The sequence below is a fragment of the Mesitornis unicolor genome, unplaced genomic scaffold, assembly GCF_000695765.1.
Source record: "Mesitornis unicolor isolate BGI_N332 unplaced genomic scaffold, ASM69576v1 scaffold15689, whole genome shotgun sequence".
Taxonomy (NCBI): Eukaryota; Metazoa; Chordata; class Aves; order Mesitornithiformes; family Mesitornithidae; genus Mesitornis; species Mesitornis unicolor.
Window position 1 is genome coordinate 30,325 of NW_010205344.1, and position 15,366 is coordinate 45,690.

Consider the following 15,366-nt stretch of genomic DNA (forward strand, 5'->3'; position numbering starts at 1 on the left):
TGTTCCCGGTTCCGCTCACAGTCTCCTTGAGAAGTACTGAAAGCAGTGACATTTCTCACCCTTGCTTATGCTTCACCTCCAGCTCTATGTTCTCGTTGTCTCTCATTTATTAGTATTAGTGACCTTTTAAAGAATGCTTAAGGTTTTTGTTTCTTTGGTTGTTTTTGGGGTTTTTTGTTTTCTTGTGAGTTGCACAATTTAGTGACAGTGTAACGGCAAGGGCAAAAATGCATGGCCTGGGACAGGATCGTGAGAGGCCCCTCCAACAGCAGTTCAGACTTTATGGCTTATGTTCAGACTTGGCTTTTGCTGCTTTGCAAACCATGCTTTATCTTTTATATAAATAGAGGCAATATTAACTGGTTAGGAATTTAAGATAAAACAGCTTAAATTAAAATATCAACCTTAAACTGAGATTTAAAAAAAACCAAAAACCTTTTTAGGGCTTCTTCTTCCAGGTCTGCCTGTAGGTGTTCTGTTTGAAGGCTGTGACCTGAGTTCTGGCAAGATCTTGTTGGGTGACTGAAGAAGTTACCATCTTTGCAGTCCAAAGACAGCCTCTGTGCGACAAGTCATATGACAGATCTCCAGAACTGTAGTTTCAATTCCTTTGTGTTAGCTCCACTGGTAACCATTGATTTCAGTTTAGACATTTATGCTGGGCTGTGATCTGTAGTATCTGATTAGTGTGCTCACAGCCTGTACAATTATGCTATTAGAGATGAGGGATGGCCTTTAGCAAGGAGAAAGTAAGGGTATCTGTGGGCAAGGACTTCTTAAATTATGTCAGTGAGAATTGCCATAATAATATGACTGCCTTCTGATTTTGGTTAATGCTTCAGTCAGTCTTAATAGAGTGCAGATGTTTGGCTGACATTTTGTCCTGTTGCATCTGAGTGCAGGAGAGATACCTCTCATTTCATACATATAATGCTTACTTTTGTGCTCTGTAAAGAGTCAGTCTCTTGTCATTGGTACAGGTATATGAAATGATGATGGTGCACCATGGTTTCATGATTGTTGGAGATCCTTTGAGTGGGAAGACCTGTGCATACAAAGTGCTAGCGGGAGCTCTTGGCAATTTCTGTGCAGGTAACATTCGTCAGCCACAAAATTCTCACTAAATGAAGTTAATTCTGTGACAAATGTTTTTCCTTCACAGAGATATGCCCAGGTTGTTAATTGTCCTTTATTCTATTTTCTAGTTTCTATTCATTGAACCACTCTTGTCTGGAAGTACTTTTGTCTGCATTTGCTGGAATAGTAAAACATACTAATGTGTTTATACTTTTATGTATTTTGTTAAGCATTGTATTTGTGCATAATACTTTTGAAAAAACTACCTCTGATAGGGAGATCGTAAGTAGCTCTCACGAGCATAAAATCTGTTCTGCTCTGCTTTTTCTTTTTTTCATGTGCTTTTGCACGTAGGACTTTGTCCTTTCCTTCTACAAATAATGGAAGTTCTTATATTATTCTTGGGCAGCTAAAGTAGGATCCTCAGGAATCTTCTTGTTCAGTTGTTGAATGAAACAAACTTATAAAATTCTGAAGCTCATCTGTTAATCTTTTTCCACAGCAAAATCCATGGAACTGAATACACAGTTATTAATTCCAAAGCAATTACTATGGGACAGTTGTATGGCAGTTTTGATCCTGTAAGCCATGAGTGGTCAGATGGAGTTCTTACAAATGTTTTCAGAGAACAAGCATCTTCTACTGCAGAGGATCAGAAGTGGATTATTTTTGATGGCCCAGTGGATGCAGTTTGGATAGAGAACATGAACACTGTGCTGGATGGTAATAAAAAGGTAGCATAATTTTTGCCAGTAACCTTGTCCTTGAATATACATATTTTATTTTAGTAGTAGCAATATTGTTACCATGATAGTCAAAGGAGGTGTGAGACTCAGGAAAAGCTGATGCGCTTAAAAGCATTGCTTTTCCCACAATTATATGAGTTTGTTTAGTAGATGATCTTAAGCTGTTACTTCTCCCTAGAGACCTTGTCTTCCTCCTACTTTATTGAAAAGAGGTTGCTCACTGAGGCTTTTTCATGAACCCATTTAGGAGGGTGAAATAAGTAAACTCAGTTCTGTAACTAAAAACTGGACTTGCTTAAATTACTTAGTGAATAAATTGACTCAAAAAAGCTGCAGGTCACAACTGCTTTTCCTTGCAGAGTTATTTTAAGATAGAACACTATTCTCTGTGTCTCTGCAACCCATTACAGTAACGTGTGGAAAAGTTGAAATTACATCAGAAAATACCATGTGTTATGAGAACATGAATGAGTGAATGAGGAGTGACAGTAAGTAGAATGTTCAGTGATTCCGTGACAGACATTTCTTTGACTGGATGGTCAGCACTGACATAACTAGATCATGTTTATGTGATGCTTTTTTTCTAGCTATGCTTAGTGAGTGGTGAAATAATTCAGATGAATTAAAAAATGAGTTTAATCTTCGAACCAGCAGACTTAGAGCAGGCATCTCCCGCAACTGTCAGCAGGTAATGTGAAAGCATTTGAACTTGAACTGTCCCATCTTGCGCATCTATTCCTATACCATAGTTGTTTGTTCTTCCCAGGTGTGGTATGATCTATATGGATCCGCAGCAGTTAGGTTGGAAGCCCCTGAAGGATTTCTACATGAATACACTGCCTCCAAACCTGCAAGAAGAACACCAAGAGCTGGTGCGAGGCTTAATTTTTTAACATAAGTCTAATTTAGAAGATTAACTCTTATGTGATGTTCCCAGTTTGCCAACTTGAAGGCAGGCATGCAGATTCAAAGTTTTTGAAGGTCTTTCATCTAGGGGGTCCTAGATCTCTTAGAAGGTGTTGTAAATTATTTTGTAGTGATGAATGTCACATCTTGTTGCAATGAAAGTGCATCAAGAGCTGGAGATGCCATGAGTACTAGAAATGCAATGTGGGAAGTACTGGAAGACAGCATTTTCGGAACTCATCCTTATTCTGTCTAAGACATCTACAGTTTAGTTTGAGAAATGCTCCAGGGCAGAAGAAACTTGTGTTCACTATCAGATGATGGTGAGACTTTGTGATAGCTACAGTACTGCCTTACATGGGTCCTTTCCTAATCTTTCCTCTGCCAACTTAGAGAATTTCTGATGCCTTGTGTTTTATTGAGAGAGAATTGAAGGATAGTGGGAAATGTGGTATCTCTTGCATTGCTTTAAAGACACTTCCTTTACTCCTGGCCCGTCAATGACATGTTCATGGGGCTAGTCCAGCCCTGTTTAGACTTTATTCACCTTCATTGCAAAGCCATTATACAAACATCCTCTCTTCATCTGAGTTACAGCTTGATGAGATTCTTTACTTGTCTGCTTGGTAAGTACCTTAAGCCTTTTTATTTTTATTTCAATTTTTGTTTCTCTTGCTGTGTCCCATAACAAGATGCATGTTATCAGATGCAAGGAAATACCAAAGGAAGGAATTCCTTTACTGTTGGGATCACATGACACAAGTCCTTTCTCACTGACCAGTATTAATAATAGTGCTTTGACTAACATACAGTGCTTTCACATTTGGACACTGGTGTGATTACAAAACTGAACATGGTCTTTTGAGTATATTCCATGTGTTTTGTTTGCTGTTTGCTAGCATTTGAAGAAAAGAATGAGGACCCTTTGTAAATATTTTTGTCTCATTTATTTTTATTTGAAAACAGTATTTTAGACAAAAAAGATCCTCACTCTGTAGGCTAGCTTTGTTCCACTGAAGACAATACTCCAACTTTATCTCAGAATGCTTTTGAAAAAAAATTTGAATTGGAATTCATGGTTATTACTGTAATTGAATTAAAGTTAAAAATATGTTTTAGATGAAATAGAGGAATCTGGGGAAGAGGAGAAGGAAAGCACGTCTAGTCAGCAGATCATGTTGTGGCTGCGGGGGCTCTTCCTTTTTGCTTTGGTTTGGACTATTGGTGGGATCATCAATGCAGACAGCAGAAAGAAATTTGATTTGTTTTACTGCAACTTGCTACTGGAAGTGGTTGGTGAAAACCCACACCCTAAAAATGTGAAGCTTACCAGAAACGTCTTCCCAGAAAAAGGTGCTTCTTCATAACTGTACTTGCCTGACTTTTTATAAGGCAATAAGAAAATTCAGTACTGTAGGGGAGAATAGAGTGCCTAGCAGATGTTAAGTTTGCAGCAGAGCCACCATCTGCCAAGCCTTGAGCTGCACAGTTGGGTGTTCTTTCCTGGCTCTTTTAAGCAGGAGTAGCATATGCCTCATACTGTACTCAAGCAATGTAGCTGAATCTGACCTAAAATAATATTGTGATGATAACGGCGGGGGGAGAGGGAGGGTATCTTATGTAGTAGAAAGCCTTCATTATCTCACAGTGTTGGATGTCTCGCACTAAAATTATTACAGTTATTTTTATACTTTAATCAGTGGGTTTTCCTATGTTGTATTTTTCAGTTAACAGGGAGTGTTTATGACTTGTATTTTCACAAGCATGGCAGTGGGCAGTGGCACATGTGGACAGAGTACATTACAAAAGAAGAGCAAGTTATCTCCCCAGGGGCTAAGGTTCACATTGATATATTTCATTATACAAAATAATTATTTTGCTATATAATTTAGAGGTGTAAATCAACTACCTTAGCTAGCTCTGATTCTACTATATTAGGCTGTTTAATGTTTGAACTGCAACATTTCATTAATCTCTGTTGGCTCCTTTTCACGCTTATGTCTTAATTTTGGTACCATCAATATTTAAAGTTCAGTACTGCAGATGAATATAGAGCCCTGAGGTTGGCTGTTGGTTCTGCTTTTGCCTCTGTAATAGCATCTGATGTTGGGGAAAACATAGGAAAAGTCCAAAGCCTGAATTTCCATTCCTTCATTGTTGTTTTCTGTAGTTGATATAATGATATTATAGTATGAGTTAATCAGAAAAAGCAAGCGAAGAGTCTTGGTACTTCTTTGGGATATGGAGAGTAGTACTGAGTCTCGAATCCCCTCCATTTCCAAATAGGGGCACTCACATTCTGATGGCAGCTATGAACGCAAGGAAATGTGGAGCACAGCAGAAATCTGTAAAAAGTACCTAGTCTGCAAATGAAATATCAAGATAACTTAATTGTTGTTTGTTCAGCTTTTCATTCTATTGTAGTTCCAACTGTCTTGTCTATTAAGTACGCAAGAAGCAAGATTACATTTCATTCTGCTATCTAAAATCTTTTCTTGTTATCTAGTGCACAGCTGCTAATGGTAAGTGGAAGATGAGGAAGAGAAAGAAATTTCCATAACACTCTTCCTTTCCTTTGCACAGTAGGGGAACAGAATTAAGTCATAGTTAACCATTCAGTTCTCCTCCTGGCTTTACGTAGTGTCTATGAACCATACGATAGATAATATTAGTAGTGTTATTTAATGTATAAACACTGAATAAGAACTGGGACCATACTATCTGCCAGAACCTTGTTATAGCCTAGGTTTTCAGAGAAAATAATTTTTTAAAATGGATTTGTCTTGCAGGCTTCCTGTAGCTACTTGTAACTATTCATGTGGATTAAGGTATTAGATGTTTGATTTTCACATGTGTTATTTTAATTTCCTGTGTAACAGGTATCTGAGCTAATCATTCCGACAATGGAAACTGCTAGACAAGTGTTTTTTCTTAAAACATATGTGGAGCATAATATCCCTTTGCTTTTTGTGGGTCCCACTGGCACTGGGAAATCAGCTATAACAAACAGTTTTCTACTACAGCTTCCAAAGCTAACATACTTCCCAAGCTTCATCAACTTCTCTGCAAGAACCTCTGGTAACCAAACCCAGGATATTATTATGTCTAAGCTGGACAGAAGAAGAAAAGGATTATTTGGGCCCCCTTCAGGGAAAAAAGCTATAATATATGTGGGTAAGACAGGTTTTTCAGGGTATTTATATAATTGAGATTCTGGCTCTAGGCAAAGAAAGTGATTCACTGAGACTAGTAATTTTGGATTGCCTCAGTGCTGGTTTTTTTCAGACATCCAAAGAAGGATTAGGACTGCCCCCTGCTGAAAGGTGTCTTAACTGTTGAAGTGGTGGTTATCTTCAGAATAGTTCATAGTGTTGCAGTGTGAAGTAAAATGAAACAAAATCACCAACCATGCTAAGTTAAACCGTCACCCCTAAGTATGCCTGTGAAATATAATGTCATTTGAATCTGGTTTGTTTAATGGGAAGCAAGAATAATACAACATCTGATTCAGTTCTTTTTCCTTCATGGCTTTGAAAGAAAACTATAATTCCTGAACACTGAAGGTTTGTTATTCAATATCTATGTTCCCCACAGATGACCTAAACATGCCAGCAAAGGAAGTGTATGGAGCCCAGCCACCTACTGAGCTTCTCAGATGATGGATTGATCATGGTCACTGGTATGACAGGAAAGATATATCCAAGATTAATCTCATAGATGTGCAGCTTGTTTCAGCTATGGAACCACCTGGGGGAGGCAGGAATGGTATTACAGGTAGGAAATACGTTAATATAGCAAGAAATTATCTAATTGGCTGAAGTTAAGAGGCAGGTTTAGTTTTGCCAATAACAAATTCTACATTTATCTATTGTAAATCTACAGATACATTCACTGGCTGGGTCTTGCCAAACAGAAGTCTGTAAGCTCAAGGTCAAATCTGTACCTTTTCCAGGCAGAGTTTAATCAAGATTAGAAACAATATTAAGAATGATGAAAGTAATTCTAAAATTGGAGAACTGGGCACAATTTCTACTTTCTGTTATTTGAAAAGGGAAGGGAATACATCTTGCCAAGTCTCTTTGGCAATTCTTGTCTGAAATTCTGTCTCCTGCTGCTAAGATAGGCTGCCTGCATTTACTTACAACCATGTTGCCTGCAAGTCTGTCATACCACTGTAAGGGAGGTAATATTTTCTAATGAAAAAGTCATGTCAGTAGAAGCCCTAATGCAGCTACAGCTGCACAGTTATAAGACATTTTATGCTACTTTGCTTGATATAAACACACTAATACAGATATAACTGTATGTGTTCTGAGGTAGCTTTATTAAAACAACTATTCTGATACAGCTAAATTTGTAAAATTTACTAGTGTATAGACTGATTTTTAGATTAAAGCAAATAACAAGATAATTGCTTTTGTAAAGTTTTACTGTGTCAGATCATGATCAACAGGGCTTTATGTGAGTTGAAATTTAAATTGGGATGATAGTGGCCTTCTTGTAATGGAGAAAGTGAAATACTGACGTAAAATGTGAAACAGCTTATATTCTTTTGCATCACTGCTGGGGCAGAAATTTGCCAGAAACAAAATCATGGAGCTGGAGCCATATTCAGCTGTTGTTGTTTGCGTGACAGTCAGTCCTAGAAAATGCTAGCTGAAAGGCGGAAAAATGCTTGGGTATTCCTAAACCTTATCTTTTTTGTGTGTATGACAGGACGCTTCACATGGCACTTGAATATTGTATCTATCTGTTCTTTTGATGATGACGTATTAACCAAGATTTTTACTGCAATTGCTGATTGACACTTCAGCAAAGGCTTTGAGTCTCTGTAAGGTAATGTGATATACTTCTTGTAACAACTTTGTCATCTTTTCTTCTGCAATTTATCTGCAGAACTTAAAATTGTATCCCTTTGCCTTCTTAAGGCTAGGTAAGATGATGGTCCAAGCGACAATGGTGATTTATAAAATGGCGATTGAGAGTTTTCTCTCAACTCCTTCAAAATCCCACTATGTCTTTAATCTATGGGATTTTTCTAGGGTTATTAAAGGAGTGCTGCTTTGTGCACACACTCGTTTGCAGGTCAGTTGTAGTTTAATTATGTTGCTGTAAGAAAAAGCAATGGAAAAAGTAAATTATTTTTATTGTATCAATAAGTAAACATCTCAAAATTCATGAACTATGATTTCAATAGGTTTAGAACCTTTAAAATCAGGATAGGCCCCTGAATACCTTGCTCTATGTTTTCTGTCTATATCTGAAAAAGACAGCTTTCATTTTTATTAATATTCTTTACATGTATTACAGTTGGGCTCAGAAATCCAAGGCCCATTTGTTGAGGCTTGTACATCAAGTCAGACAGTTCCTTCTCTTGGACTTGCAAACAAACATGGGAAAAGACTCAGTATCTGTCTTTCAAATGGCAAGCGCATCAGTAAACAAGCCTGAATAATTTAGCCCCGAGTTTGCCTGTTGTCACAAACTACAAATTAGCACTGATGGATGTATATGATTTTCATCCTTCTACTTTTTCCATCCATTTTCAGTCAAATGTCAGGTTAAAGGAGTACTAAAGGTTTTATTTCTGTTGGGGGAATGTTTTGGGTGCAGAAACAGAACAAAATGGCTGCAAGCTATTCAGGTGAAATCTTAGCCAGCAAAAGTTTTGCGCAGGGCTTGGGTTAGAGCCCATGAGCCATATCTTTGAAAGATGTGTTCTTTGCTTTATGTTGGAAGAGTGTGCAGATTTGATGCAATAGAGAAAAATGCTTTGACATAAGAGTCCCAGTTTGTATTGGCAGGAAGGCAAGATGGTAACTAGGTGAGGAAGCCAGTTAAGTTAGCAGATGCTGAGCCATGTGCTGAATAGCTTGGAATTGGAAAATTCCCACTGAGTTTAGTACAAGATACAGCAGGGTCCAGATGGACATTTATGTCATTTTGTTTTTAAACAAATCCTGCCTGAGCTATATTTACCCATTTTCTTGTATTTACATTTTTAGGATGGAGATAAACTGATCAGACTTTGGATTCATGAGGTTTACCGAGTTTTCTGTGATCGCTTAGTTGAGGAGGAGGACAGGAAGGTATTCTTTCAGATGGTACAAGCAGCAACATCAAATAGCTTCAAGCAGAGCTTTGATAAGGTATTTTCGGGTAATGTACTGGGTCCAAGAATGAGACTGATGCATTTTCAGATGTACTTAAAACACTGAGATTACATCAGTACTGGTCACTTTTTGAATTATTTCTGTCAGTGCATTGAAAAAGTATGGATGGTCTTCTATTTGTATTGTGTATTATAGGTATTCTTAGTGAGGTTAATCACAGAATGTTAGGAGTTGGAAGGGACAATTCCCTGTTAATTATTAATTACATAAATACATAATTCATATCAGAACAATTAATAACTTCTAAAGTATTATGTGTTGGTACAGAGGACTATGTGGAATAAACGTCTTACACAATATTTATCTGTGCTTTTGCTTAAATTAGTATTTGGATAGGCCAATGGATGGGTCCTTTTCTGAGAAACCTTTTGGGAACTTGTCCTATGTATGACAGCAGAATCTCTCTGTGAGATATGCATATGTGGATGCAGTTTGCATGTCAACCTACAGCACATTTCCCATTTAGGTAGTTGGGGTGTTTTGTTGGTTTTTTTCAGGCTAAAATAATAACTAGAATAGCTGGGAAACAGTGCTTCCCACAGTATTATTACTATGTAGATAAGAATGATAATGACTTTAAGGAAAATAAGTCTCTAATAATTTGAATTATCTGTTGATTCTTGTCTTTTCTCTAGGTACTGAGTCATCTCTCACCTACTGGAGAAATCTCTGATAATAATATTCGCAGCTTGTTCTTTGGAGATTATTTGATGCCAGACACTAATGAAAAAGTGTATGATGAAATCACAGACTTAGATCAACTGACAACTGTGATGGAACGCTACCTTGAGGAATACAACAATATCAGCAAAGCACCAATGTCCTTAGTCATGTTCAAGTTTGCTATTGAGCATATCTCAAGGATATGCAGGGTGTTGAAACAGGATAATGGACATCTGTTGTTGGTGGGAGTTGGTGGGAGTGGTCAACAAAGTGCTACCAAGCTAGCCACCTACATGAATAACTTTGAACTCTTTCAAATTGAAATTACAAAGTCCTATGGAATCTATGAATGGAAAGATGATGTTAAACGAGTCATGCTACAAGCAGGTGTAGGTAACAAAAATGTGTCCTTTTTGTTCTGCAATAATCAAGTAAAGGATGAATCATTTGCAGAAGATATAAACATGCTTTTGAATACTGGTGATGTGCCCACTATCTTTGCAGCAGATGAGAAAGCTGAAATTGTTGAGAAAATGCAAGCTGCAGCAAGGATGGAGAACAGGAAAATTGAAGCTACTCCCCTTGCTATGTACAATTTCTTCATTGAAAGGGTGAAGAAAAATTTGCATATTGTCTTAGGTCTGTATACAATGTGTTATTTCTTAGAATGTTTTTTCTTAGGCTCATTTTTTTTTCTGCTTCCTGTGAACAAACTTAGGTAACAGTCATGATTTTTTTTTTCTAGCCATGAGTCCTATTGGAGATTAATTTTGGAATAGATTACGGATGTTCCCTTCACTGATAAACTGCTGCACAATTGATTGGTTCCAAACCTGGCCTACAGATGCTTTGGAAATGGTTGCTAACAAGTTTTTAGAAGATGTGGAACTTGAAGATGACATTAGAAAAGAGTATGATTTTAATGTTCCTCCTCATGCCCCCAACATACTTGATAAGGAAACTATGCTTATAAATGGACAAAGTTTAAGGCAACTCTGGGATATCAGTGCAAGTCAAAGACAGATATATATATCTCTGATGTTTCTGAAAATCAGGCCACTCTTTTAAAGAGGTCTAAGATATTTCTTATAATGGGGAAGAAACAATTCTGCCTTCACTAAGACTAATATAATTTTATAAGATTGGAGTTATTTCCTCATAATTAACATAAAGACAGATTTTATTTTCATAGTAATGTGGAAAAATTTTCTCTAGGGTTGTGTCAATGTGCAAATATTTCCAAGGAAGTGTGAGAGAGCTCTCCATCAGCTATTATGCTACACTGCAAAGACACAACTATGTGACACCAACGTCATACCTAAAATTGATTCTTACCTTTAAGACACTGCTCAGTAGCAAAAGGCAAGAAGTTGACATGATGAGAATTCATTATCTTATTGGACTTCAAAAACTTGACTTTGCATCTTCACAAGTGAGTTTCACATGAAAACACTGAATATGTACCATATGCATACTTTAGTATGAGGTCTGTATAAGCTGATTAAAACTTATAAAAATAAATCTTATTAAATTCTCTCTTCACTATGTTCATGATTCTATTGATCATTTTCTATAGAAAGCCAGCAGGAAAATTTAGATTAATGCTGAGTAATTTCAAGAAACTTTGATGTGTAAGTTCAGATTATAGCACTTAATAGAAAGCTAAATGAAATTGATGGTACTCATTAAATGTTGAAGGAATAAACCTTACAAATTTCACTGTTTTCTCAAAACCTTATATGGAAAAGCCATGCCTCAGCATCCTTGTGCCTGTTACCCTTTCAAAATAGGGGAGCAGTTCAAGAATGTTTTAAGACAATAATAAACATGAATTCCTGAGTAGATTACCAGTAGGAAATTGATCAGGCTCCAGGTAAATAACCCCCTTTTTCTACCCAAGAGATCCAGGGATTGATCTTTCCAAGATACAAAGTAAAGAGGCTTCCAGATACTTGCTGGATGAAGAACATCCAGTTTGCAGCTGTTGCTGGCACTAATTCTGCATTTCCTTCCAAGTTTCTTTTGGATTTTGTTTTCCACCTGTGCAATAAAGGATTATTTGGGATTCCATCAACTGACACTGACAAATTATTTCTCATTATTGAAATCAAGTGGATGATAAAAAAGCAAGTGTATTGCATGGATGATCAAAAAAATCCTTTAAAAATCTATTCAGTTGAACAAAACACCTCTTAGTAAAAATAGGCTAGAGAACTTTTTAAATAATTATTAGATCAAATGTTCCTGTTTAGATTGTATTCATATTATGTCTTCTGATCTTTCTTCCTGAGACATCAAGATGTGAAATGTATGCAATGTTTACACGCATTTCTTCTTGATTTCCTCTTATGTTCTTCAGGTTGCAGAGATGCAGAAAGAACTGACTGATCTTCAGCCTGAACTGATTCAAACTTCTGCAGAAACAGACAAAATTATGATCAAGATTGAAAAGGAAACAACCGAAGTAGATGCAAAGAAGGAACTAGTGTCAGCAGATGAAAAAGAGGCGAATGAAGCAGCAGCTGTTGCTAAAGCTATTAAGGTAGTGTACCAGGGCACAAGCCTGGAGCATGATGGGTTCCAAGTCTTTCCAAATAAATGGCAGTTGTGATGGTGTGTTAATGGTATGATCCAAGCTTTTAAAGTTACAAAGTTGCAAGAGAAGATGAATGAGATGTTCCTCATATAAACAAGGTAAATTTTGGCTGTTTGGAGTGTGGCTGTATCTCACAGCACTGCATAGCTTCCCTTTCTAGTTCACATCGGAAAAGCTGTATAGCTCTTCTGTACTACATTCTCCTTCTTAACAGATTGACTAAAGAGATTACACTGTTTCCAGGCCGAAGACAGTTCGTTTAGAGTTAGCTGAGGTAATTTGACATAGTGCTGCATGAAGCCTTATTAGGCTAAGACATACTGCCATAGCCAGATGTCTGTAGCACAGAATTTCTCATGGGAAGCTTCAGGATTTCTCAGTATTTTTTTAACTAGTTGGAAATGTCAGTGATCAATAAGTTAGATAATTACTGAGATCTGAAATTAGGGGAAAACATACTTGAATATCCAAGAGATTTCAGGTTTTACATGACAACTCGTTTAAGAAATCCTCATTATCTTACTGAAGTGGCTGTGAAAGTTTGTCTACTCAACTTCTTGATTACACCTTTGGGTCTTCAGGACCAACTTCTTGGAATTGTAGCTGCAGAGGAAAAGCCTGAGCTAGAAGAAAAGAAAAATAAACTGATTATAGAAAGTGCAGCCAACAAGAAACAACTAAAGGAAATAGAAGATAAAATCCTGGAGATCCTTTCCCATTCAGAAGGAAACATCTTAGAAGATGAAACAGCAATTAACATTTTGTCTTCATCCAAAGAGTTATCTGAAGAAATCTCTGAAAAGCAAAAAATTGCCTCTGTAACTGAGATGCAAATAGATTCTACTCGTATGGGGTATTAAGCCAGTTGCTGTTTATTCAGCTGTCGTCGTCTTCTGCATCTCTGATCTGGCAAACATTGAACCTATGTACAAGTATTCATCGATTTGGTTCATTAACTTGTATGTTCAATCTATTGCTAAAAGCAAAAAGAGTGAAGATCTAGAAGAGAGAATTAAAAATATAACTGAGCATTTCACAATAAGCATCTATAATAATGTCTGTCGTTCACTGTTTGAAAAGGATAAGCTGTTATTCTCCTTCCTTCTGACAGTACGCATTATGAAGGGAAAAGACCAAATAGATGATGCAGTTTGACATTTCCTGCTCCCAGGAGGTGTTGCTCTTGATAATCCTCACCCCAATCCAGCTCCAGACTGATTGTCTGACAAGTCATGGGCTAAGCTTGTACATGCGTCTAGTCTGACAAACCTCCATGGACTAATGGAACATGTAAGAGAGAATTTTTCAAAGTGGAAACTAATATATGACTCTGTAAAGCCCCATGAAGAAGCCTTCCCAGATGCACGGAGCACACTGACTGGGTTAGATCGCATGGTGATTCTCAGATGTTTCAGACCTGACAAAATTATTCCAGCAGTGCAGGAGTTCATTGTGGAAAATATGGGAAGAACATTCCGCCTACTTTTGATCTTGGAAAAAGTTACAGTGATTCAAATTGTTGTTCCCCTTTGATTTTTATATTATCACCAGGTGCTGACCCTATGGCAGGTGAGATTGGTATTAAAAAGTCTTATTTTATCTATTAAATGTCATTGAGTGCGACTAAACTGGTAATAGTGTAGGCCCCTTCATTCAATCTCTAAAGTGTCTTTAAAGTACAATCTAACAATGATGGAATATCAAACATTTGCATCTGTCCATATATACAATGATAGTAAAATTGCTAGAGGGTGGAATGGATGTAGTGGTGATGAAATGTCTAGGTCTCTGAGCAGCAATTTAGGAATCTAACATCTTGTAACATCTAGTCCAGTTTATAATTTATGCTTGCATTACAATTCTTTCAGTGGGTGTTTGGGACTTGCCCCAGTCTTTGTTACAACCCCACCTCCAGAAAGTTTCCTCCCTCTCAGTTACTAATTAAATGGTGTATATGACCACACTTCAAACAACATCTGTTAAATGTCCTTTAAAAAATAACCACCCAGATTATTTTTAAAACTGTTTCCTGACAAAATAATTGTAATTTGTAGCCATACCATAAGGATGTATTTCTGGGAGGTACTGGTTTTGATGACAAAGCCAGAGGGCTATTTTTAACTAGATCTAAAGATTCAATTTACAGCTCAACCCCCATAAACAACTGTACCCATGCAACAGAGAGAGTGGAGAGCTGGAACTGAACACTCGGGGCTAAAGGAGAGGACAGGCATTTAACCTGGCTAGTATTTTTTTTTAGTATTACTTTATACACCTGAATTTTAGCATATGCCTCAGAAACACAGGGACTCACACAGCATTTGACACTACTTCTGGGTTGTTGAGGTGGGCCTTTTTTTCAACTGAGTAAAATTTTTGTTGACTTTTGCCCTTCTGATTACTTTTTACATTATAAAAAATGATTAATATCTACAGAACTCTCATCAAACTGTGTGTCACCCACATAATTACAAATTTTCTGAAACCCTATTACCACCTAGCTGCTACTATAGGGCTTTTTTTGCTTGTTTTTTAAATTAAATTGGGCCCAAAGAGTTTTGCTGCTGATTTTAATGGGAATCTAATCCACAGCTCTTGTAAATAGGAGTCTATGGATCTGCCTACCATTTCTGTGTCCCAGGAGTACGTAGGGCAAGGAGGGAGGAGACGAAAATAGTCTGTTGTCAACATGTAAAACCAATCCTTAGCTAGAATGAACTGCCAGAGCTGTATTATAAAACTATAGTAACTGACACTCCTTGAAGATTTGCCTGAGGATTTCCATGGAAAACTTCTAGACAACACATGCATTTCTCAGACCAGTATGGTTATCTCATAATTTTTAAACTTTTTTTTATTTCAGTATTATTTACCTACATATCCCAGATGCCTGATAAATGAAGCTGTTTCCTTTCTCCCATAGTCTCATTTTACTTCGTCATCTTGCCTTCTTGCATGTTGGACTAACAACAACCTGAAATTTTGTACTTGTTGAAGCCCTTTCATCAGAGAAGCTCTCTCTATATATAATAATATGAGATATATATATATATATAAAAATAATAATATATATGTAATATATCTATCTTCAAAGAGCTGTGCAGTCATTAAGTAATCTCCACAGAATGTCAAGATATGGTACTAAAGATGGATCATTAGACTTGTGTACACACAACAGAAGCACAAAGATCAAGGCAAACATTTT

At 37.0% G+C, this 15,366-nt stretch overlaps 1 protein-coding gene across 1 annotated transcript in view; it reads left to right on the plus strand.

Moving 5' to 3' along the window:
• Positions 1-12,176, plus strand: part of DNAH3 (dynein, axonemal, heavy chain 3) — a 41,258-nt gene extending 29,082 nt beyond the window's left edge. Inside the window, 16 exon segments of the mRNA XM_010191370.1 lie at positions 981-1,092; positions 1,555-1,811; positions 2,411-2,511; positions 2,590-2,694; positions 3,225-3,355; positions 3,849-4,082; positions 4,464-4,567; positions 5,609-5,903; positions 6,324-6,503; positions 7,446-7,560; positions 7,649-7,814; positions 8,735-8,878; positions 9,538-10,204; positions 10,311-10,476; positions 10,781-10,997; positions 11,925-12,176. Of these exon segments, the coding sequence (XP_010189672.1) occupies positions 981-1,092; positions 1,555-1,811; positions 2,411-2,511; positions 2,590-2,694; positions 3,225-3,355; positions 3,849-4,082; positions 4,464-4,567; positions 5,609-5,903; positions 6,324-6,503; positions 7,446-7,560; positions 7,649-7,814; positions 8,735-8,878; positions 9,538-10,204; positions 10,311-10,476; positions 10,781-10,997; positions 11,925-12,176 (3,246 nt within the window).
• The last annotated feature ends 3,190 nt before the right edge of the window (positions 12,177-15,366 follow it).